The 23152-nt window shown below is 37.2% G+C and overlaps 1 protein-coding gene across 1 annotated transcript; it reads right to left on the reverse strand.

Annotated features, from left to right (window-relative positions):
- Positions 1-4491: 4491 nt before the first annotated feature.
- On the reverse strand, positions 4492-23055 carry LOC306948896 (prostatic acid phosphatase-like; the record flags this gene model as incomplete). The annotated part of the gene is made up of 11 exons (XM_079538621.1): positions 4492-4610; positions 5543-5712; positions 6268-6374; positions 8142-8224; positions 9612-9744; positions 10692-10796; positions 12134-12232; positions 14730-14882; positions 15730-15816; positions 17198-17293; positions 22942-23055. The coding sequence occupies 11 exons, from the start codon at positions 23053-23055 to the stop codon at positions 4492-4494; spliced, it is 1266 nt and encodes a 421-aa protein (XP_079394747.1).
- Between the last annotated feature and the right edge of the window lie 97 nt (positions 23056-23152).

The following is a 23152-nucleotide window of genomic DNA, read 5'->3' on the forward strand; positions in this document are numbered from 1 at the left end:
TTAGGTTAGATATTAGGAGGAAGTTTTTCACACAGAGGTGGTGAGGCAGTGGAACAGGTTGCCCAAGGAGGCTGTGGATGCCCCATCCCTGGAGGCATTCAAGGCCAGGCTGGATGTGGCTCTGGGCAGCCTGGTTTGGTGGTTGGTGACCTGCACACAGCAGGGGGGTTGAAAGTAGATGATCTTTGTGGCCCTTTTCAACCCAGGCCATTCTATGATTCTATGATAGATGAGCTAGCAAAACTGCTGTGTCCTGTGAAAAGAAGACAAGAAGTTCAGCTGCCATAACCAGGACACAGAGTCATTAATGCTTTTGACATGGATGTGGCTTCAGAAATATGCATTAAAAAAAAAAAAAAAAAAAAAAAAGAGCTGGGGCCAAGACTTTTGCCACTATTTTGATTGAAAAATATGTCTTTACTTTCTTCACAGATTTCTTTCAATAGATTGCTGGAACTTCAGTCTGCAGAAAGGATGGCTTTGGCAGTGTATTTTAAGTCTTGGGAGAGAAAGTAGTGGCATTCCTCTACTTAAAAAGAAATAACACAAATTGGCATGACTGGACTTCAGATGTGTTTTCGTAGCTGCCTTTCATATTGTATCTGAACTCCCAGATGTGGTCTTGCAGACTCTGCCAGTGCTAAAGGCACTTTAGGAATGAAGTTGCCTAGTCATAGAAGAGACCTTGCAGTGTAATTGTTGAAATGATCTGTTACTTCAGTAACAATTCATGGCTTTTTGGTAGTGGTGATGGTTTGTGAGTTTTTTTGTTTTTTTGTTGCTTTTGTTTTGTTTTGGTCTGGTTTTTTTTTTTGCATATTAATAGTTAGCAGCTTCTGATGAAGAAGCACTGTCATATAAGTTAATAAAACCATTCCTTTGTAGGTAAATGTCCACCTTTCATCTCTATCTTCCCTTAAAAGAAATGCTTTAAGGTGTACATATTTTCAGCTATTTCAGGCCAACAGTGCAATCCTATGCAATTTTGCTGACATCACTTTATCAGTGATTTATACAGGACAAGATGATAGGTCTGAGAATAAGCCAGCTTCTGCCTTCATCGTTTACTCTATTCAGATTCAATGTCTGTAAATCTTTCTTCTTCAAGGAGTGAAAATTGTAGCATTTTTTTGTTTGTGGAAAAGAATGTAGAAATAAAACCTTTATCATCTGGGATTTGATGTTTTGAACTGATATATATATATTTAGTACCATGTATCTGTTACTGTTTTCTGTATCTTACCATATTTAAGAAAATGCACTTAATGAGAAGAAATAGTAGCCTTAGGATCAAGTGTCCCTATGTTACAGGAACAAATGAAACAAACGCCTTGGAGTGAGCTGGTATTACTTAAGACAAATAGCTATGCTGTACTGTCCCAGTTTGTACAATGTTTAGGACTCTGAATAAACAAATTCCAGAACAAAATCAATTCAGTAGGAGAAGGTTGTTGCTGACAGAGCTGGAAGATGCTGTGTAAGCATTGCTGTCTGCCACGCGCTCCAGGAAACCCTGCTGCAGAGCTGCCAGTTGCTACTGTGATTATAGCAAAGGCAGATGATGTCACTGCTAGAGGGCAAATGAAAGAGCTTGATGTCATCAACGTTAGCATTATTTATGCCAAAGCATCACCTTTAAAAGTCTGTTCTTACAGAAGAAGCAACTCTTTAAGCATTCACTTTGGTTTGCAAATTATAGGCATGCTGAAAGCTCCATTGCTTTTCACTCCAATAGAATTACAAATGCATTGTTTCTTTAACATACTTTATTTCGGTGCTACAAACTGTTTGGAGACAAGATATTTTCTAATCAGAGTCAACAGATTCTGCTGTGCAATTTGTAAAAATCGAAAAAGGACAAAAAGCCATGAGCTTTTTGCAATCTTTTACTCCACCTGGCTTCGAACAAGGCAAAGGCTCTTTACTAAAAATGAGATTTGAGACCTAAACTACAAATGTATCACATCCTTATTGTGACTTCATTAATTCTGAAGTTACATCTGAATCTATCCATTACATTCTGTGTAATTTGAAGTCACTGGATTCTTTCTAAAAGTAGATAGGCATTTCCAGGTATGACTTATTAATAAAGCAGGTGTTCCTACAATAAAATTCTGACAGCATCTGCTGCGACTAGAATTACCTCATCTCTTAAAATCCTTTGAAACAGCTAAGGATGACAAAAGATGTCTCAGGCACTTTGCATTTTACTTTCTACCTGGATGTGCTTCATTTTCTAAGAGTCAATGCCAGAAAAACCTGCTCCGTTCTGCTCTGTGTACTGACTGGCTGTGTGATATCTTACGAACAGTTCTTGCTGCAGTTTATCAGTCAGTGATACATCTTCATTTGTCAAGGATCTGACTGCTTCTGGTAAAAAGAAAAACAACCATACCCAATCTGTCCTTAAGTGAGTGTCAGTAGCTCTGTGGCCATGGTAATAGAGCTCAGCATCTAATAGTCACTGAGAATACATATTTAGGAGTCAGGATGTGTTTTGCTGTTTGTGCTGAGCTCTGCCCTACCGTGAGTCCACTGCTGAGAAACCAGTTCAGGTTTGTTCTGTAGAGCTTCTCTAATACTTCTGATTACAACATAAACAATTAAGTTTTTGCAGTGAGGATCAGAGCAACTAGTTAAAATCTGAAGCTTGTACATACAAAACACCTGATTTACAGATAGCTTTTTTTTTTTTTTTTTTTTTTTTTTTTTGAGTATTTTACCCTGAGTTGTTGTACAACAAAAAATCTTTACCATGTAGGAATCAAATCCATCACTTAAAATGAATGAAATGGAAATGTCAGGGATAGTAGCAAAAGCTTTTTACTGAGTGGGAAATATTTCTTCAAAAGGTGAATACCTCTGCAGGAAAAAATAGTGATGTTTGGAAAGCCCTGTATTCCCACAAATATTTGTAATTTTGCTTGACTTATGCCATTTAATATCCATACATCTAATTACATCCCATTTGAAATATGTCTGTTGATGCAATACTGAGGGATTCTGCAGATTTGTAGTAGTTGACTCAAGCTTCTGTGTTCCAAATCGCAGCACACAGATGTGTGCTAAAGTCAGTCCAGAAACAGTGCAAAACATAGATGTGATTCTGTATGTGACTTAAGCAGCTCCATCTCTAGACTTCTGCACCTATGTGGAAGTCATCATCCTGAGCACACAATTGCTTAGTGTTTCTATCAGGCTGAACTTGCTGTTGGCACTTGTCTGTATAAATGTCTTGATTTTTCAAAAGGCTTCCTCATGGTAATGTAATGCACAGTATCCTCTGCAGGACTGCAGGATGAAAATCTTGATTCAGCCCTTGAAACATATGGCAATAAGCACTATTTCATACAACAACATCAGTGCATATAATCGTAGTTTATGATACTAGAGAGCAATTACGGTAACAGATTCCCTACCACTAGGAGCTCACAATCTAAACAAATACAATATATTTCACAGAAGAGATCAATATACGTAAAGCAGAATTGTCTTCTTTCTTCCAGTGCATATATTACTAACTTAAGGGATTTTGAGCAGGACAAGAAGTTATTGTAAATTAAAGTAATGAGGAAAGCAATAGCTGGAGGAAGCATGGCTGAGAGAACTAAGATTATATCAGTGTCCTGAAGCAGGACAGGATACAGACCCATCAGAGGCGTAGGGCAAAGCGTCATCCATAAATGGGAGCTCAGCAAAGTAGGAAGAGAACATTGCCACAGCAAATAGATTTCAGTGTATTTACTTATCTGTATTAGCAAATCTGTGGACACTGACAAAGATCCTGTTGCACTAAGCTTCTTGGTTGATGCTTGATTTTTGTGACAGCCCCCCCAGATTTCTACAAATTTCTGTGAGAGCTGTAGTAGCATAACTCCTTTAAAAACAGGCAGTGGGCTTTTATTAGCTGGAGGCCAAGCTGCAAACCCATGCATGGATTTGCATGAATAAATGTAATAAAAATAAACAGTATGTTCAAGTGCTGGTATCAATATTTTTCACACAGTAATTGCAGCTTCTGCTCACTGAAAACATTTTCCTGTGCATCATCAAACAGCTGTTTATAAGAAGTAAGAAAGATATTATAATTTGTGATTTTTGAAAAAAGACTCCTTGAGCAGGACAAGGGAGAAGCAGAGGGCAATTCCCACTCCCAAAAAAGCAAAAAAAAAATTAAAAAAAATCATAAGCAATAGTACTCCTTCACCCTCATGGATGGCTGGCTTAATGATGTTTAATAGTAGTGAAAAACCTGGAGGTAGGAACTGAAGTAATTCTTTCTTCCTACCAATTTATATTCTTAATAATAATTTCCTACAGTGTTTCTCACTGGAGATACTCAGTCTTTTAGGAGTGAAACCTCAGCTCTTCAAGTTTGTGGAATATGCTTTGGAGATGTATTTGGCCAGAGCAAACTGATGGATACAAGCCAGAGCAATTTAAAGAATTGCCTGATGTCTAGCTGCCCACTTTTATCTCTTCACCTCTTTTTTAAATGTCTTGGTAATTGTTTCTGCGCCTGCAGCGTCCATAGTGATAAAGGAGATAGAGTAGAACAAGGTTGAATATGAACAACAAGCCAACGGCAACATCAAATCCAATATAGATATCTGTAAAGAAAAAAAAACAAAGGAGAAGAGTGTTAAGGAGAGACATGTGTATGTTATCTTACATACAGAGATAACAGTCTAATGAAAAGTATGTACTATGGAAATGTTTTCATAGTTGAACTTTCATATTTGTATCAAGATTCGTAGTCTGTGTTACACTTAAGTTTGAAAACATACACCTTAATCCTGAAAGCACATGCAGTTTCCTGAGAATGGCCAGATCTTATTTCTAGGTTTTCACAGGGGAGGAGTGCCAGACATCTTGTATGTAGTTAATGCAAACCAAGAATTTCATCAGGGATCAGCAAAACATTGAATATATTCAGGATGGGAGAAATATACTATGACTAATGGAACGTGGCAGTTGGTGCCTTGCCCTCCTGAAAATACCATTCAGGAAGGAAGAAAGGAATTTGGCAAAGGTTATCAGCTGTCAGCTGCTGGTAGTTCAAGAAAAACAGCTGCTCTGACTGCACAGATCAACTGCGCTGCATGTGTACAGTGAAGGCTAAGGTATTATAGTACATGTGCCAGAGATTCAGATGCATAAATCTTACTGTGCATGTGCAAGCCATTTATGTTTTGCATCTACAGAAGCTCTGATGAATCCAGCATACACAGGACTCCTCGCATAGCACCTATATGACTTCTATTTCTGTTGTATACTTGCAGTGATGGAAGCTCCCCATGCGAATGTGCTAATAATCATAATCATAATCATAATAATAGCACTGCATTCCTGCTGTCAAACAAGTCTATCCTTTACATCCTTACAGAAATTTAATTTAATCTGCTTTCTTCACCCATAGTAAAGCTGGTGCACATCTGTTAAAGGGAGATCAACCTATCACGTGAAAGATACAAATTTTGTGGCCATTGATACAATTTCTGCTTCCATGTCTTACTCAGAAAATTCAGTGCTGTTACACTACCTTTCATTCTGTCTTTATTCCCACATTCTTTTGACCAATTTTCGGTAATTATAGGAGAAACTAATTCAGCAAACTTCTCAAGTGGGCAAGAAGAGGTGCATCCTGGCAGAGTGAGTAAGTAAGGATCCACTGAAGAGTCATTCCGATAATGCATTTCAATGCTGTACCGCCTGATTAATGAAATTGAGAAGATTTTTTAAAAACTTAAATAAAAGTTCTTAAATAAAAGATTTCCAACAGGCAGAATGTTGCAAACAGGTTCTAGCACCCTACTCTAGAACCCATTCTTGAAGAATGGAGGTTTTCTAAGAGACATATGAAAGACAGTTTGCCGAAGACAGTTACCACACAGATCACCAGTCAGATCAGAAGGTCCTTTTGAAGTCTTTTGTCTCTTCTAAACCCTCTGGTTTACTTGGGATTTGTGAGATACCTGGGAGATGTTGCTACCATTTGAACAGTTAAGTTTGATTTACCACTTGCTTCCAGTTGGTAAGGACTGTTTTCTTCTTCTGGTGTCCCACAGCACACAGATATATGCACATCCAACAAATGTGATTTTTCCTGTTTTAATATAACTTTTGTGCCTGTTTTGGCTACTCAGTGAAATACCAGTTTAAAGCAAATTTGTATCCCCTCAGAGTATTTGAGAGAAAATGATTTGCAGGAAAAGGGAACCAACTTCTAAATACTCCTTATTCTTACATAGGTGAGAGGATACTTGCCCGCTGTTATCTTGGTAGAGTTCAAAAAACTGGCAAGCAGCATATGGTGGCAGTTTTCCATTGAAAATATTGAGAGCAATCTGGATGGCCCCAATTGTGGTGTCATGCTATTAGGGAAAAAAACCAAACAAAACCATTACTGAAATTCAGTAAAATGAACTACCATTTATAGAGAGTAATGAGGAAAGACTAGAGAGGGGGTAGAAATCCAGGTAAAATAAAACCTGCGTAAATTTGACTGTCAGAATGCATTCAGAGTATTCATTATCAGGCAAAATGTTTACAGATTACTTCAGACAGCAGTGGCCATTTCCATAGAGGTACCGCAGTATGTATCTGACATCTTCTGGCAATACTTTCTTAAGAAGAAATAATGAGGGAAAGCCTGATCTGGTCTGAGAAATAAATCCTTTTTTTCCAGGCATTTTGCTATCCTTGACCTCAGGAATGAATTTTGGTTCCAAGAACAGATTAAGGCTGCACAGGGCAGTATACTTGAGGGCATTTCAAATTAAAATCCAAGACCTTTGAAGAATACTGTACAAAATATTTGCACGCAAAGATTGTTTCTCCTCACCTCCATATACACTCAGAACTTTTTAAACTGCTGTTTCTTCTGTTCTGACTTACACAGTAAAATCTCAGTTTGGCTTCTATTTTTGACAATCAGTTAACCTCAATCATCCACCTGCAATCTCTTCCTCTCCCCATTACCTCTTCTCTGTATTGTAGTCCCTCTTCTCTGTATTATAGTCTAACTTCTGCATTTTAATTATTATGCAAGATCTTGAACTTCCTAGAGTAATCAGTTTCAAAAATAAGGGTATATATGGTCCCAAGGCTTTAAAGCAGCAATGAAAATTCTGGATGCATATTGTACTTCCTTCTCAAAAAGAATACAGTAGATCTAGAAAATACACAGAAAAGGCAGCCAGAAAAAGTTGTGGTGTTATGCAGCTCCTAAAAAAGGAAAGATTAAAGCAGTTAGGGAAAGGAAAAATGGAAGAAACGAGACAGAAAATAGTACGTTCATAAGCGAAGCAGAGAAAGTGAATAAAGAATGTCTGTTCTCTTTTAGCCACAATAGAAATGCTAGAAGGGAGTTAAATCAGTATAAAGTTTTGAAAAATAAATAAATATGGAAGTACTTTTTTTTTCTTTTAACACACCAGTTTAGAAGTCATTGCCACAGGGTGCTGCAGATGCCAAAAGCTAAATGAATTTTAAAAGCAATTAGATAAATTGATGAAAAAATGTCTGTTGAGAGTTATTAAAAGCATAGACAAAGACTCTGACTCAGGAAGTTCATAAACCACAGTTTGTTGAGAGGTTGCATCAGGGAAAGCATCACCCCATGCTGGTATTATTCTCACATTCTTCCCTGCTGCTGCCCACTGACAGAGACAGGATAATGTATGAGCTGAGTGGACCTTGATCTGACCCAAACAGCCCTCTTTGTCCTCTAAAACAACGTGAAGTGGAATTTTAAAAAAGTAAGAAGAAAGAATATTCAATGTACTATCCTTTTCTAAGAAGCGTTTGGAAGGAAAGCTGGAGTTCTGCTGTGTATCCACATCTCTGGATAAGGAGCACTTAAGGCAAGATGCAACTTACATAAACTGTACAAAAAATCGCAGGATGAAAGGATATAATACACAGATATCTTTACCACGTACAGTTTGATTGAAACAGGTGTGAGCCTTGTCCTGCTATATTCTGATACTGCCCTGGGTTGAGCTTATTAGCTGAATTGGGTTGCATAACTGAACTGTATATATTTACTCATTTAACTTACATGGAGACTGATTATTTTCTTTCACAGCTTTTTTACTAGTGAAATTGTAGAAATTTTTATAAAAAGTGAGGATACTTACTGCAGAGTAGACCTCCATTTTTCTTTCTTTTGAAGAATTGGTAGCTTGCTTAATACTATTTAAAATAATATTCACAAGGACACCTTAAAAAGATGGAGGGGAAAGGAAGAGAAAAATGAAGATATAACATTTGCATACAACCAAAAAAAGTAAAGGGTTTTGAGCGTCAAAGAACACATCTACTCAGATCTCATACTCATTTTTTAGTTCATCCCAAGTTCACAACTAGTGAGAAAACAGAGCAAAGGAAGGTTAAATGTATCATTCATCATCCAGGCCAACTGAAGTGATTGGATTTACAGAAATCAGCTAGAATGATCTTTAGATTTATGGCCAATGACACTTCCAGCTTTGTTCTGCTGAGATCTCCATTGTTTTTTATCTCTTTGGAGTGCTGCAATAATGACAGCTGCACTAGCCACTTCCTCTCTAGATGCTGAAGAAATATTTTTAACTATTTACTTTCACAAATCACTCAGTATCAATTCTTGATTTTATCAAAGACCTTTTGTACTTCTTGTCCAAACCAGAGACGCACCAAAGCCAATAGAACAAGGGTAGCTGAAATTCCTTTCAGCACAAGTTATACCATCCTAAGGGAAAAGCACAAAAAAGAACACAAAAAAGAAGTTCTGACCTCATGTTATGGTCAGCTGCCAGCTAGCGAACTTCACATCTGAGCATGTAATTTTTAATTGCTTGACCCAGTGATGTGTATGCCTAGATAATGAGGTTGCTAATCTTTAACTAGGTCTAGACTGTCGAGTAGGTGCATTGCAAAGCATAGCCCCAGACAGTCCAGACTTTGGATACTCAAGCTCACTTGTCCAGTTTTCCTGCTCATGGATACCTGTGAATCATACACTGAATGCCTGTGTCTTATGCTGCTGTATAGTCAGAATGTGCGTAGCTTGTGCACCCAAATCTGGAGCGAAGCAGAAGTGTTAGTTCTTGCAGTAGAAATATAACTTGAATCTCTCATCTTCCACTCTGATCAGACTGTTTTGAAGCAACTTTACATCAGGTTCTGAGAGAGCTATCAGGGTTCTGCTAAGGTTCTGGCACAATATAAAAACAGTGCATCAAAGGAAAAAAAAAAAGATCAAGAAACATCTAAAATAAATATTGGGGAAAAGGAACTTACACTTAATCTAAACAAATATCAGAGAAGTAAAGATATCGATGATGTCTTAAATTTTTTTCCTTGTTTCTTTTTCCTCAAAATTTTAATTTCCTAAAATCTATAGGATAACAAAGACATTTATGTTTATGTAAACCTTTTTTTTTAATGCCTAACCCATGCAAATCCCCATATTCAGCATATGTTATCACATTTAACGTGGCATCCAATGTCCACAGTTACAAACCAATGTTGTGATTAACAATTTTTCATAAATAAGGTGACGGGATGTTCTATGTTGTTACAGGCATTCTCTCATTCTTTCTGGGAGTGAAGCATTTTTTATTTACCTCCTTGTAGTCGTGATTTCTCTTCTGTTTTATAAACTCCAAATAGTGATAATAAGGCCAATTCTGCCAGTTTTTCCATCTTGCCCACTGTATCTTTGGTGGCCCATACAGGTAGAGAGTAATTGTGAATACTCTAGTGAGAAAGGAAAGCAATGTTTTTTTATTACATTCCCATCTTTCTATTGCCCAGCCTCACACTACTACATTTGGACTCTCTGAGGCTGTCCTGCATATCTTTGTCCATTATGGTTTTTCTCACCAGCGTTCCATGAAATACCCTCTGTGGAAATAGGGATCAACCTGAAGTGGATGAACAGGAAGTGGGCAATCATCCGTGCTGAGGTAATCTCTTGTGAGGCACCATGTTTTATTACTGTAACAGTACCACTTTTTAATTCTGTTAGTGTGACAAATTGCAGGCACATGTCTTACCCTCTTCCTGTCCCCTAATAGTGGCCCTTCAGGGTATAATCTAGCTCCAAATTGTCCCGCCTTTTCCATACAGTGGTTCTAACACATCACTGGTCACTTACAGACAAGCGTCACTCTACTGTCACGTAACAGTGACTGTGTCTTAAAATACAGAACTGTCCCATGCTGGGGACCAGTCTGACTCTGTTCACTGCAGCGATCAGTTTTCTATCTTACTTAAGAACAAGTTTTTACCTTTTATTTTCAATATGCATGCATTTTGGTATTTGCCTTTTAATAGGTTAAAAAAAAAATAAATCATTTTCTTGTTAAAAATCAATATGACCCAGCCAGCATGCTCAAAGAAAATATACAGCAACATATTTGAAAGGGGAAAAAAAAAAAAGAAAAGGAATAAAGGGAGTAGATTTTGGTATCAGTTCCTTATGGTAAAACATCAAAGGAAGACAACAGTTTTGAAAGCTGTAAGCTATGTTCTTGGAGTATCTATCACCATTGCACTAAATGAGGATTTAGATTCAAAGTTAAAAAAATAAGCAAATTCAGGATAGAGGGTAATTCTTTTCTAAGGAACCACATTTATATTGTTTAACTGAAACATATATTGGAGTTATTTTCTTCCTATAACACTTATTGCATTGTTATTACCTCACAGTACAGTGTATCATATGTATTCCAGAGCTGGAAATTGTCCAGTATTTTAAGATTATTTAGTTCAAGTCCTGTGTTAACTGCCATTGTTTGTAAAAAATCCTGGGGGGAAAAAAACACCACAAATACTCAGTACATACAGAACATGCATGCATACAGATTCACTAGCTTCCAACCTGACAACATGCAAATGTTTAATGTAATGTTACACACATGAAATCCCTATAAAGGAATATTCTGGTTGAAGTTTTCATTTTTTAACAATTTTGAGATGCTGATTTCTATTTCAGACACCGGTTTTTGCTCAGCTTTACTATGGATGTCTGGTATTCTTGCTGCTACCTTCTTCTCTTCTCCTGACGGCTCCAGGAGGCTACTTGCATCTCATCCACCCTTCAGAAGTAAAGAAGAAGGTGGCACTCAAGACAAAGGAAGATGAGAAATAAAGGGTGAGGGGAAAATGGAAAATTAAAAAAACAACAACAAAACAAAAAACAGAGGCAAATACTCGGGATGAGGTAAAAAGAAGCTGAGGAGGAAACTAGACTTTCCTTCACCTATTGAAAGGAGGCTGAGGGTCTAAGTAATAGGTCCACAGCAGTTCCCAAGAGGATTCTTACGGTTTGTGATACCACAGAAGAATAAAGGGAGTGGATAATATGCCTTATTTCTACATTGCCTGTTTCATGCTGGTAGTTGAGAGAGGACTGCAATTTAGTTTTAATTCACCTCTCTGGGAGGTGAATGAGTCTGCCTAAAGTGGCTGAGCTAGCAGAAATTTAGATGTAAGCAAATAAAAATAGAAAATGTTGGGTTTAGCCCAACAAGCATAAGCAGGAAGCCTGAAGTGACTTAGAGAGAATGTCAGGGTAAGGGAAACAAAAGACTCCTGCTTCATTTGTGCAGTAGTGCCATTACGAAGTGCACCAGCACAGCAGTGACACCAGTGACCACAATCCAGAGCATTTTCTGTCCACACAGTTGCATGAGACAGACATGTTATCTGTACATCCACATTCTTCTGCAGCACTGCAATGGGAAATTCAGGAACACTGACTCTGAAGTTTTGTGTTTGGTTAAAAACGTAAGTCATTGTAGGCCTTGTGATGGACCTAAAATGCAACTCTGAAATAAATTTAGAGTGTTTGCCTGATTGGGCTTGCTTTAGTGCTCTGCTGTCATAGAATGATTTGGTCTGAAAGGGACCTTAAAGACCTCCTCGTTCCACTCCCCATGGGCAGACATCTCTCACTAGACCAGGTTGCCCAAAGCCCCATCCAACTCGGTCTTGAACTCTTCCAGGGATGGTGTAACTACAGCTTCTCTGGGCAGCCTGTTCCAGTGCCTCATCATCCTCATAGCAAAGATTGTCTTCCTAATGTCTAATCTAAATTTTCTGTTTTAAAGTCCTTTTCCATTTCCTCTTCATTTAGTCTCACCATGTATGGTTGTATTCTACTTTGAAATTCACTAGATGTCTGGGTTTCATTCTGAAGTTCATCAAAATGTGGACAGCCACGCAGAGGAAAAAGCAGCTTCTGAAACAAGAGAAGCAAAACTTAAAATAGTTTTAGAACTAATGAACGCATCTCTAGTTTCTCTGTTGCTGAGATTTCTGATGTAATATTTGTGATATAAGTTCATGGCCCTGCTACAGCAACTCAGTAACAGTTTGTTTGGGTGCCTTGTTCATGAATTCTTTAACAAAGGAAATGGACTTGTGACCATGATTGCTGGATTTCCATCAATTTAACCAATTTTGACAGGAAGCAGTTACACATGTGTCAGGGGATTGTTTTCTGAAATGGATCAGAGTTCCATAATCAGGAATTTTAAAAAACTAGCCTTTCCCTCTTAATTTCTGAATCCCAGGAGATGCTGCTTGACCCCACCTACTGAATTACCTCTTAGTATACACATGCTGCTTTCAGCTTTTTGGAGATAAGTACTGCATTATGGTAAGCATTTTAAGTAACTACTTAATGGACAGAACTTGAAATATGAGTGACAAATAAATTGTGCTCCTGAAATATCAAAAAAACACGAGTCTAATAGCTCTGTTCTTGTTTGGGGGCATGGTTTCATATTCAATAAACCCTAGTGTATGAATTATGAGGTCACCTAATAGTACGTATTTGATCTGAACCACATATAAATACATATATATGTAATGAACTGTGTGCTGGCAAATATGTGCTTTACGCCAGTTGCAGAAGCATCTAATCCAGAAGATACCTAACGAGGTCTGTCAGCAAAAAATTACAGTGAGAAAAAATAAATTCACCAATTTATGCCACATCAGAAGCATTTTTGACCCAGCAGTAATATTATCCTGCAACAATACAAACTGTGTAATGGAACTTATTTAACATACAGTGGAAAAATTCTCTGTACAGGGGCTCTTAGTAAAAGCCACTAAATCTGAATATCTATTGCCTGTGTAGGACTGAAAGAGGAAGAAGATCTGCTCTGCCATTTGATGAACAACAGCAGGCTGTACATAGAGGGCTTCTCTTTTTGTTTTATAAATATGAGGCGTTGCAGCAGCCACCAACTGACAGTAGTACACTTTCAGTTGGACACACTTCCATGGGGGCATTTTCTCTGTAATAGCAGCACACTTGAGGTTGAAGGCTCAAAGCTGCAAAATGAAGCTGGAGAACATTGTTTAATTACACAATAACAAATCTTTCTCTTTCTGTATGGCTTAATTATGCTCCTCTAGGTCTTATTAATTAAGCCACTCCTTTTGGCCTCATTAAACAGCATTCAGTGCTGCTGCCTGTCAGGTCTTGGGAGATCTCAGTGGCTGAAAAATGAACTGTGATTAGGTTGTTGCTTTTTTTCTTCAGGATTGTACTTGGCCTCAATTTCCCATTTTGTGTTGCTTGGGGCTTGAAAACACTGTCAAATGTCTGTCTGGCTTGGCAAGACAACAGTGGTTTTTTTTTCGGGTGGTTTGCATAGTTAGCAAGAATTTTGAGTAGACTCAGAGAGGTTTCATCACACACTGTGAAACATCAATACCCATTTCTGAAGCAGCTTCAGAAGTGAGGGGGTACCAGGCCGTCCTACAGATGAGCTTGCATTCTCCAAACAGGTCATGGCCCTGCACTGTGGTACCTCTAGACACCCGTAAGGACTGTGAGATTTTATATACGTAAGGCTCTGGCCATTCTGATGCTTTTACATGTCCTGTGGTGTAAGAACTGCCCCTAGTATTCCTCATTTAAATAACAGTGACAATATTCTTTTTTGTTTAGGAACATAGGCATATTTCAAGCTGAACTGCATTGTGCCCAATCAATTTTGTGGAAACCCCTTCTCCTTGTAGCTGCTTTTGAGCACAACAACTTTTTTTTCCTTATCACAGGTGCCAGTGATACTAAAATCTAAACCTGAGTCAGCAGGAAGACCTGTTTACAGCAAAACTTCTACAAGACCAATCATTCAGATGGGACTGCTCTTATTACAAGCTGTAAGGGAAATGTTAGTTTCATTAAGTATTTGTACAGCATAAAAGGACCCCTGTCTGTAATTAGAGTGCCTAAGTGCTACTAGAACAGGAAAGTAATAATTGAGAGGTCATTACAGTGGCTGATGTAAATCCCATTCCTTAATATACTAAGAATCAACTTGCTAAGGAAGGGAATGTCATCTAGCTGAATGATAATCAGAAAAGCACTTCCTCTCTATGCTGTTTTTGGACAGCTTTCTTGTAATACTGTCCAAAAATGTCCTTTTCAGGAGAAATGTTGGAGCTTGAAGAAAATGTGTGTGGTTGACACATCAAGTATTCTGCAATGTGTCAAGAGTGAGGATTTTATTTTCATGCAGCTATTACACTTAAGTTATGATATGTGTGTCAGCCAGTAGCTATGGTTGATGTTTTCTATCAGATTGAACTCAAAGAGAATATAAAATGTTTGCTATAGTCTTCTTTAAAAAAATAAAATAAAATAAAATAAAATAAAACAAAAAAAAACCCTTGGAGAAATCCTAAGGCATTATAGGAAGCATCCAGACAATACTCACCCGATCTGTTGATTTTGTTACAACATGAACAGGAATTGGTTGCCAGAGGAGCTCAGGGTTCCAAATTTGACTACTTGTTGGTGGAAAGAGGCCAGAAAGGTATGACTGGGCACTCATAATGGTACGGTCAAAATCTGTGCTTTGGATATAGAACTGAGAATGAAATGGCAAAGAGTTAGTAAATAAATGGCAACAATAAAAATAAACAACAAAAGAAGAAAAAAAAAGGAAACGACTCAACAATCCTGGCTGCATGTTTTCACTTCTGTTTTTGCATAGAATCAGAGCAGTGAAACCATAACACAATTTTCTAAGGCTCTACTACATTTGCATAAATGAAATTGCCAGTGCATCTTTAACTTTGGAATCTAACCTTCCAACTGAACTAAAAAGAACAAGAACATATGTTTTAAAAGTATGAAGCTTTCCATTTTCTGATGTTTAGGGTTACACTCATGCATCTGCTGTACCTCACTTTTAATCATAGTGGGTAATAAAACTTCTCTTGGAGGCATGGCAAAGGTATAGTCTTTTATACTTTCTCATCATTGCATCCCTCAGACATTGACCAAAACAGTAGTGCTGTTTCCCCTCAATGAGTCTGTGCTATGTGACAAGCACATTCTAACAACTGGGAGACTTCTTGTTCACAGGATGACATACGTGAACATGGCTCATTGCATTACTAGATATATACTCATCTTTAAACAGAGTAGAAAAATATTAGGTCACTCTGGATAAATAACCAATTTATTAGATGGTGTGGAGCTGTTCAAGCCTGGAAAACTGGAAAAAAAGTGGAAGACCCAAACTGAATGTAGAAGCCTAAAGTTAAAGTCTCGACTCCATGTTTTTACCTTGACATAAAGTCTGACTTTCAAGGTTCTTCTGTTACCTGGATTTTGCATTAATGAAAGAAATATGATGATGTCCTTTTTGTACAGAGTCCAACGTTCTGCTATGTCAGATAATTGTCCTACAGACAAGTTCTGCTTTATACCTCTTTCCGGTTGTATGTGCTGTTCAGAAAGGTTGAATATCTTTTCCTCGTGTACTGTCCAAGTTCAAAGAGCTGCTGCATTCCAGTCTGTGAGGCAAGCATACAGATGGCAATTAGATTAATAGGACTGGAGAATGTTAAATATGTTTCTTTTCTATTTTCTTTTTTATCTTCAGCAATTTCTTTCTACATTACTGTTAACAACTTGTACAACATACTGTACATTTTGTGGGTGATAAAGAATTTTTAACTGAAATACTTATAAATATTTATGAAAAAAAAAACCAATCTGAGATTTTAAGACTCCAGCATTATTGCAGAACAGGCAATGAACCTGATTCTGTACAAAGTACTGTTTCCACAGTGCTGTAGCTCTGTAAATGCTCCTGGAGATATTAATAATCAACACTAAAGAATATGTCTGTTAATGACATCTGAAAAAGGAAGATCGATAAACTTGTATTCATTATTGTCATTGCTATGCTATTTGATCAACCTGATTAATTTGTGGTTTACATTATGTGTCTTTAGTAACTATTTTCCCTTTGGTTTGGTACAATTGCAGTTGTCTTCCACTGCACACTCTCTTTTCTATTATTCATTTCAAATGCTCTGAGCATAACTTTAACTTTTAGCTGTCAGAGAAGTACATTCTTATTATAGTTGATAAAAAGATAATAGAATTGAAAAAGAGCTCCCCCTAAAATCTATGCCAAAGCAGCAACTTTTTGTTAAATTTTTTATTATATTATAAGCTCCTTGCAGGGAGATCATAACGTGTTCTCTGACTGCCTGAATTTTATCGATCTTTCAAGCCTCCCTTCAAATAATAAATACTGAATTGTCTCTGATTCATGCTTCTGCATCATGATGACGTATTGCTACAGAATGCATTGGCCTCTCTTTGCTCCAGATTTGCATATGTCAAATACAGCTAAAGAGCTAAGGCTTGATGTTAAGTAGGTTCAGCATATCCTACTGAAGCTCTGGGCTGAAGGCAGTCTCATTAAAAGACACACTGTCCCCAGACGCAGCTTTCTCCCACAAGACTTGCCTTTCTTTGTGGGTAGGTGCATGCCAGTAAAATTACAAAATACGGATTCATCACTTGACCTGGTGTGCATGTATAATTAATTAATCCTAATATAGATCCCAGTGTTTAGTGGTCATTAGAACTTCAGTGATGACTGATCATGGATAATCTTTGAGCTTGTCATTTGTTTGAAGGCAGACAAACTCTCAGGAAGCGGTTGTTTGTAAGAAGGTATTTATGTAGCTATGATGAATAAGACTTCAGTTTTACAGAAGCTGGATGAATAATATTCCACAAACATTTATGAATTATTGAGGATTGCTAATAGCAACTGTCAGTATTTGGGATTTGCTGAAGTTTGCAGAGTACACATCAAAATCTGGCCACTTTCTATTTTTGTAGCATATATAAGTGCTACTAGTGAAATTAACATACCTTGGTAAGTTGTCCAAATCCTTGGGGCCATTCACTTTCTTTGTGTAAATCAGTTGGAAAGTTTACAACAGGTGATCGGTCACCATGCCGGAAAACCTAATAAAATTCATGTTAACAAAGCAAATCAATTACTGCTAGCATTGCATTCTTCCCTGGCTAGAGGAACAATCACACAATTTTACTTCCAGTGCCATTTTTCAAATATGAATATTAGAAAGTAAGCAGCAACCTAGTCAAATAGGGTTAGAGTACGTTCTTTACACAGAAAAATAGATACTCTATATAGGAGTTCAGGGGGCATGATCCTGATTATTCTTTCATTTAGAACTCAGAAATCTAATGAGCCAAAATGCCAATGCCCAGATTACATTCATAGCTAGGCATCTATACAAGAAGCTTGGTTAAATTTTGGACACTTGACCATTCCAAATTTAAGAACAGTTCCTGGTGTGCTTATATGAGGATTTAACTACTTTGGCACCGCACTTGAAATTTTATAGACTCCTTTTTTTGTAGTGGTACCTTCAAGGCACACTCTTATGTTTAATTTCGTGCTCATACCATAATGTAAAGAAGTAAAAGTTTATCAATTACACTTTTAGCTTACTTAATATTCATTGCTATTTTTACACGTATTTACTAGAATATTTAAGAAAGCATCTTTAAATTTTCCTGTTAACTTCAGTGACACCAAAAAGTTTGGTTGGCTGGACATTCCAGCATGGTGAATGTTAGTGTGATATTTGCAGTCACATGATTTGTACATCAAGAAACTTTAAGTGAGCCTTTTAGTATCTTTCTTCCACCATACAAGGAAAGTACCAACTCCCGATTAAATAGCTCTGAAAATGTCTGTCTTACTCTCCCTAAATATGCCATGTACAGACTTAAAAAATGAACTCCACAAAAATTTCATCTGGAAAGAAACACTGGAATACAAATTCATAGGGTTCCAGACAATCATCCAGGGATGCTGGTCCAAACTTCAAACAGTTACCTTTACTTGTATCAGTGTTCAAATAACCAAATTAATTCCTGATTTTGAAGAAAAAAAAAAGTCAATGTGAAAGTGTGGTATATTTGTTCATAAAGTGTCATTTATTTCATAATAACACACTGATATAGTGATATATAACTTGATTATAATTAGTACTCCCCATTGCCTAACTAAGCCACATCATTCTTCCCATACATCAGTGACATGAGTTTGTTTGCCACTCCCACATTTGCTAGTTGAACTTCACTGAAAATATGGTCAACCTGAAATAAATACTGCTCATTAAATCAAGAAGTCATTTTTTTTACTAGCATCAATAAAATATTTGATTAATAATGAATTGCTGAGTTAAAAAAAAAAGAAGATAATTCTGAGTTCAAGTATAGCAAAATAGTTCATAAAATATTATTAAATATTTCATTTTTATCTCTGTATGCAATTTTTAATTCTGTACATGCTTATTTTTTTCACTAGTCTGGAATCTCCATTCATTTTCTGTAATCATTTCTCACTGAACTTGTAGAAAACAGCAGAACAGGCAAAGAGGTACAATGTCTGGTGCTTGATTCAGTTGGAGACATGAGAAATGAGTGAGGGGACTTTTGTGTTAGCGCTTATTTCTAGTGTTTTGACATGCTGATATACTACATTGCCATGTAGCATTAATTAGCTTTTCTGAACAACCTGATGTCTCTGTAAAGAATGAAGGTTAAATTCCCAATTAAAATGTAGCTGTGTACTTTCTTGTTAAATTACCCAACTCAACAGAAAATCATTTTAATGAGTAATTGACAGTTATTCAAACTGACATGATTAGATTGCTATTTTTAAGCAATATATAGTAACAAATCAAAACCTGGCCAAGAAGTGAGCCTTTTTCATTAGTCTAAAAATGTGTTAGATTTGAAATACTAGTTTGTGATGCTTTACACTTAATATGCAACACAACCTGCTGTGTATATTTCAGTGTCACAACAGTCAACCCCGAAAAACATTCAATATGCCAGAACAAGGTAGCATTTTACGTGATCAGAGGCGAGAAGGCAAAAACAAGGATCCAAATATATGATATAAGGAGAAAGACCTGTGTGTCCTGGTGGGCAACAGGTTGGCCATGAGCCAGTAGCGTGCCAGTACCTGCTTCAGCAGGGGGTTGGACTCCATGATCTCTTAAGGTCCCTTCCAACCCCCACGACTGTGATTATGTGATTTTGTGAGTATAAGAATATATGTGGGAGCTGGCAATCTAAAGGAAAAGATTTTTTTTTTCTCTTTTTAACATTAAGAAATGGAAAGAGTGGGAATTGTTCTCTTCAAAAAGCAGCACAGTTTCTTTAAGTTTACTCAAAAGAGAAAAAAGTTCATTTCCTTATTTGAATTTTTGCACCAGCATTGTATGGTGACACGTAAATATGATATTAACACTAATGTGGAAGTAAAAAGAAAGAAACAAAAACTACTGCTAAGACTAGAATCCTGTTTTTAGGAACTGAAAGACTAAACTTATCAGATAGCTGATTTTTGTTTGTGTTCAAACTTCTTTTTTCCTTGCTGCTTCTGAAAATGACCTTGCTTCTGTTATGAATGAAAATGAAATAATGACCTCATCAGCTACTCAACACAGAAGGCCAACTCATTCAGTAATGTTCAGCTATGTGTCAGGACACTTTTTTTTTTTTTAACTTGGGCATTTTGTCTTCTTTGTTAGACTATTTGATGCTGTTAAGAAAAAAATATCCCTACAAAGCCTGCCCTGATCATCAATTTGTATTTTTCAACACTGCATTTGGAACTGATCATTCCAGTTACTTTAAAAATATTGGTGTGCTGCAGAATTTGTTACTCTTGGGTTACAGATTGTCTTCCTGACCTGTCAGACTTGCAACAGGGCAGGATTAGAGAAAAGGAAGAAGGAGGCATCATATAAGGAGAAAAGACAAACAAGAAGGAAAAGAACACAAGGAAAATACACATGAAAAGTGGAAAGCACACCTCCTGTGTGTGTTCACTTCAGCATCTCAATATGTCACTTTACATGACCTCAGTTCTCAAAAGCATCAGATGCAGAATTTCCTGTCCTTAAGCACCAGTGCAGCTTGAAGCTGATTTGATGTTTGGGTTCTCCCATTCTTTATTACAGCATACTGAGGGTGAACACATCAGATCAAAATGGCCACATGACTCAGACTTTGGCCAGCACTTGCTCCTATTGTTGTCAGATGAAAGATCGTGTTGAAGAAAAACAAGGGTAGATGAGGGGAAAGCTGAGAATATGGCACGTATATGTGTATAAAACATCTTCATTCAGTAACATCATTAATTGCAGTGCACAATGTGGCACAATAGTGAACCTCACATGGACATTTTTATTGACAGACTCAACTTCAAACAAGATTTCTTATATTGCAGCTAGCAATAAGAAGGAAAAGAACAGGAGATCTGTGGAACCAGTCATGCTGCCAGTCCATCATAGATGCAGAAATACTGAGCATGTTCAGTCAAGATTTCAAATGGCTTGTGTTGATTAGATAGATAACATCCTTAGTCAGCACATCCTGTTCTGAGGAAAGGCATGATGAAATCACACTACTTCCAAAACCACACCTCTTTGTGTAAATGATAGCTGAAATGAGTGCCTGTCTGGAAGCAGAAGTTACAGATCAGAACTTCTTTACAGAGAGACAATAGATCAGTATTGCATTTCTACCTGGATGCCTGATGGTCCTAGATAGTTGCTATTTCCTTCTCTTACATCCAAGTTGGTGCCTAAGAATTATGGTAAGGGTCAGTATCTACAAGTGAGGAGGAAACCTGAAACAGCATTTTGACAAATTGGCTGGTATTACAGCTTTTCACCACAAAGTACTTGTGGCTAATAATTAAAACACACAAAATCAGCACAAAGGTGGAAGATGCGAGAAGAGAGCAATTCAGCACAAATCTGGAAGTGAGCAAAAGGGGATTTGTTTGGTTCCACCCTCCCTAGCAGATGTGTTTTATATTGTGCAATTCTGCTAAGAAAGTTCTTAAAAGTCATTAATGACACTTTTTCACAGTGCAATAATACTCTCAGGTGACTACATAGCAACTTACAGACAGTACACCTGGAAAACGGCCACTGAATTAACTCAGAAAGGTGTAGACTTACATCGACTGTAGCCTGTCATTTTATCCCATTATGTCAATGAAATGTTCTGGGGCCAATTTCTATTAATTTCCCTTTCTGTTTCTGCTAGTAATTCTGATCACGTGTGAATTTAATCTGTGAATTTAGAAGACAAAATTCTTTTTTGAGCAATCAGAATTGAGCAATCAGAAACCATGCCTTGAGAAAGGAGGCATATACTGATAATAAGACTGAATCTATTGTAACTTTTCAGCTAGATTGGTCGATCTAAGAAAAAGTGTCAAAGATAAAAGAAAGACATTTAAATGTATATTTAAAATTAAATATACAAATTTTAACATTAATTCTGATAATTCATAAATAGAGTACATATCAAATACAGTGCTATCTTTTTTCTTTTTTTTTTTGGGGGGTAGGTGGAGAAGATAGCTGCCCAAGTGTGATAAAGAAGCTGATTTAGGATAGGAAGGATCTTATCTCCATAATGGTAAGCCTTTCCTGTAACTATTTTTTTTCCAGTAGCATTGCTTGTTAGCACACAGTAACTGCAATTCAGTAAATGCCTCATTCTCTTCAGAGAGTTAATTCTCCAAAGCATGCTGACAGCCTGAATTGACCCCTGCATCTAGCTAGTTCTCCCTTTCACCACTGAAACATTTAAGGATATTACTATACACAGAACGTTATGGAATTAGTTAGAGTCGAGTCCCTGCCTTCTTTAGGGTCTGATAGAGCAATAAGGCTCAGCAGGAATAGAAACTGGTTTTTCTGGTGCACTCTGGCCTCTCTCCAAGTGGCACATCTACATAATTTAGCCAATACAGAAGGGTGGAAGAACATCTTAAAAGTAAAATTCCTATTTATATATGTAAATTCAAATCCTCAAAACTTTATGTTGAAAATATCACTTTAAACTAACTATTCTATATCAGTATACCCTTCTCATTACAAAAGAAAGCCCCAAACAATTAGAATGAAAAGGGTTGTGATGGAACCTTCACCATCCAAAAGACTTTATTGAATTAATCTCTCATTTACTTTAGCTATGGAGGAAACTGATGCTGAAGTACTGTCCAGTTACTTTAAAAAGAGCAGTGAACCAGGACAATACAATTACAGTCTGGTTTCAAAATAACTACAGTAAATGCAACACCCATCTCAGATCTCTACAGAACATACCCTTTTCTTAGTACACTATCCTGATTCAGTTGTTCTGAGCAACTGCTTCCATTTTTATGGTGACTTCTATTTTGCAATTTCAGAGCACCTTATACCATCAAAAGCTTCAGCTTCCAAGCACAAAGAAGGTAGGCCACGATCACAAGGTCTGACTATGGAACAGATAAACTAGACTTAAGATCTCTGTGCCCCTGTGCACTATGCCTCTACCACAAAGCGACATGGTTTGTTTACACTGAAAAATAACTACGAATTAAGAGGTGAAAATTCTTGTAGCTACAGGCATTCTTATCTTAAGAAGCCTTTAAATTAGGTAAGAAAAAAAAAGGTTGTATTTTTAAGTCTAAAGAGAGGCTAAAGAACTGCACACCTTGTTTGACTTGACAGACATACCAAATTCCCTGCATATCCCACAATTAAATAGAAAACAAATCTACTCACTGCAACCACGAACTTCAGTTCTCTTTCTGCAGTTGCTAGCTGAAACAGAATGAAGGTAACATGAAAAGCAAAACATAGAATCCGAGATGGGTTGGGCAGCCATATCACTCCCATCCTGGCAGCAGATGAAAAAGTAGTTGGAGCTCCTACAGCTGCTTGGGCTAAACAGCCAGGAAGGGAGGCTGGACTTCAAAAGGGGTGGAACTGTGGC

The sequence above is a fragment of the Tetrao urogallus genome, assembly GCF_951394365.1.
Source record: "Tetrao urogallus genome assembly, chromosome: 7".
In the NCBI taxonomy this organism is placed as follows: domain Eukaryota; kingdom Metazoa; phylum Chordata; class Aves; order Galliformes; family Phasianidae; genus Tetrao; species Tetrao urogallus.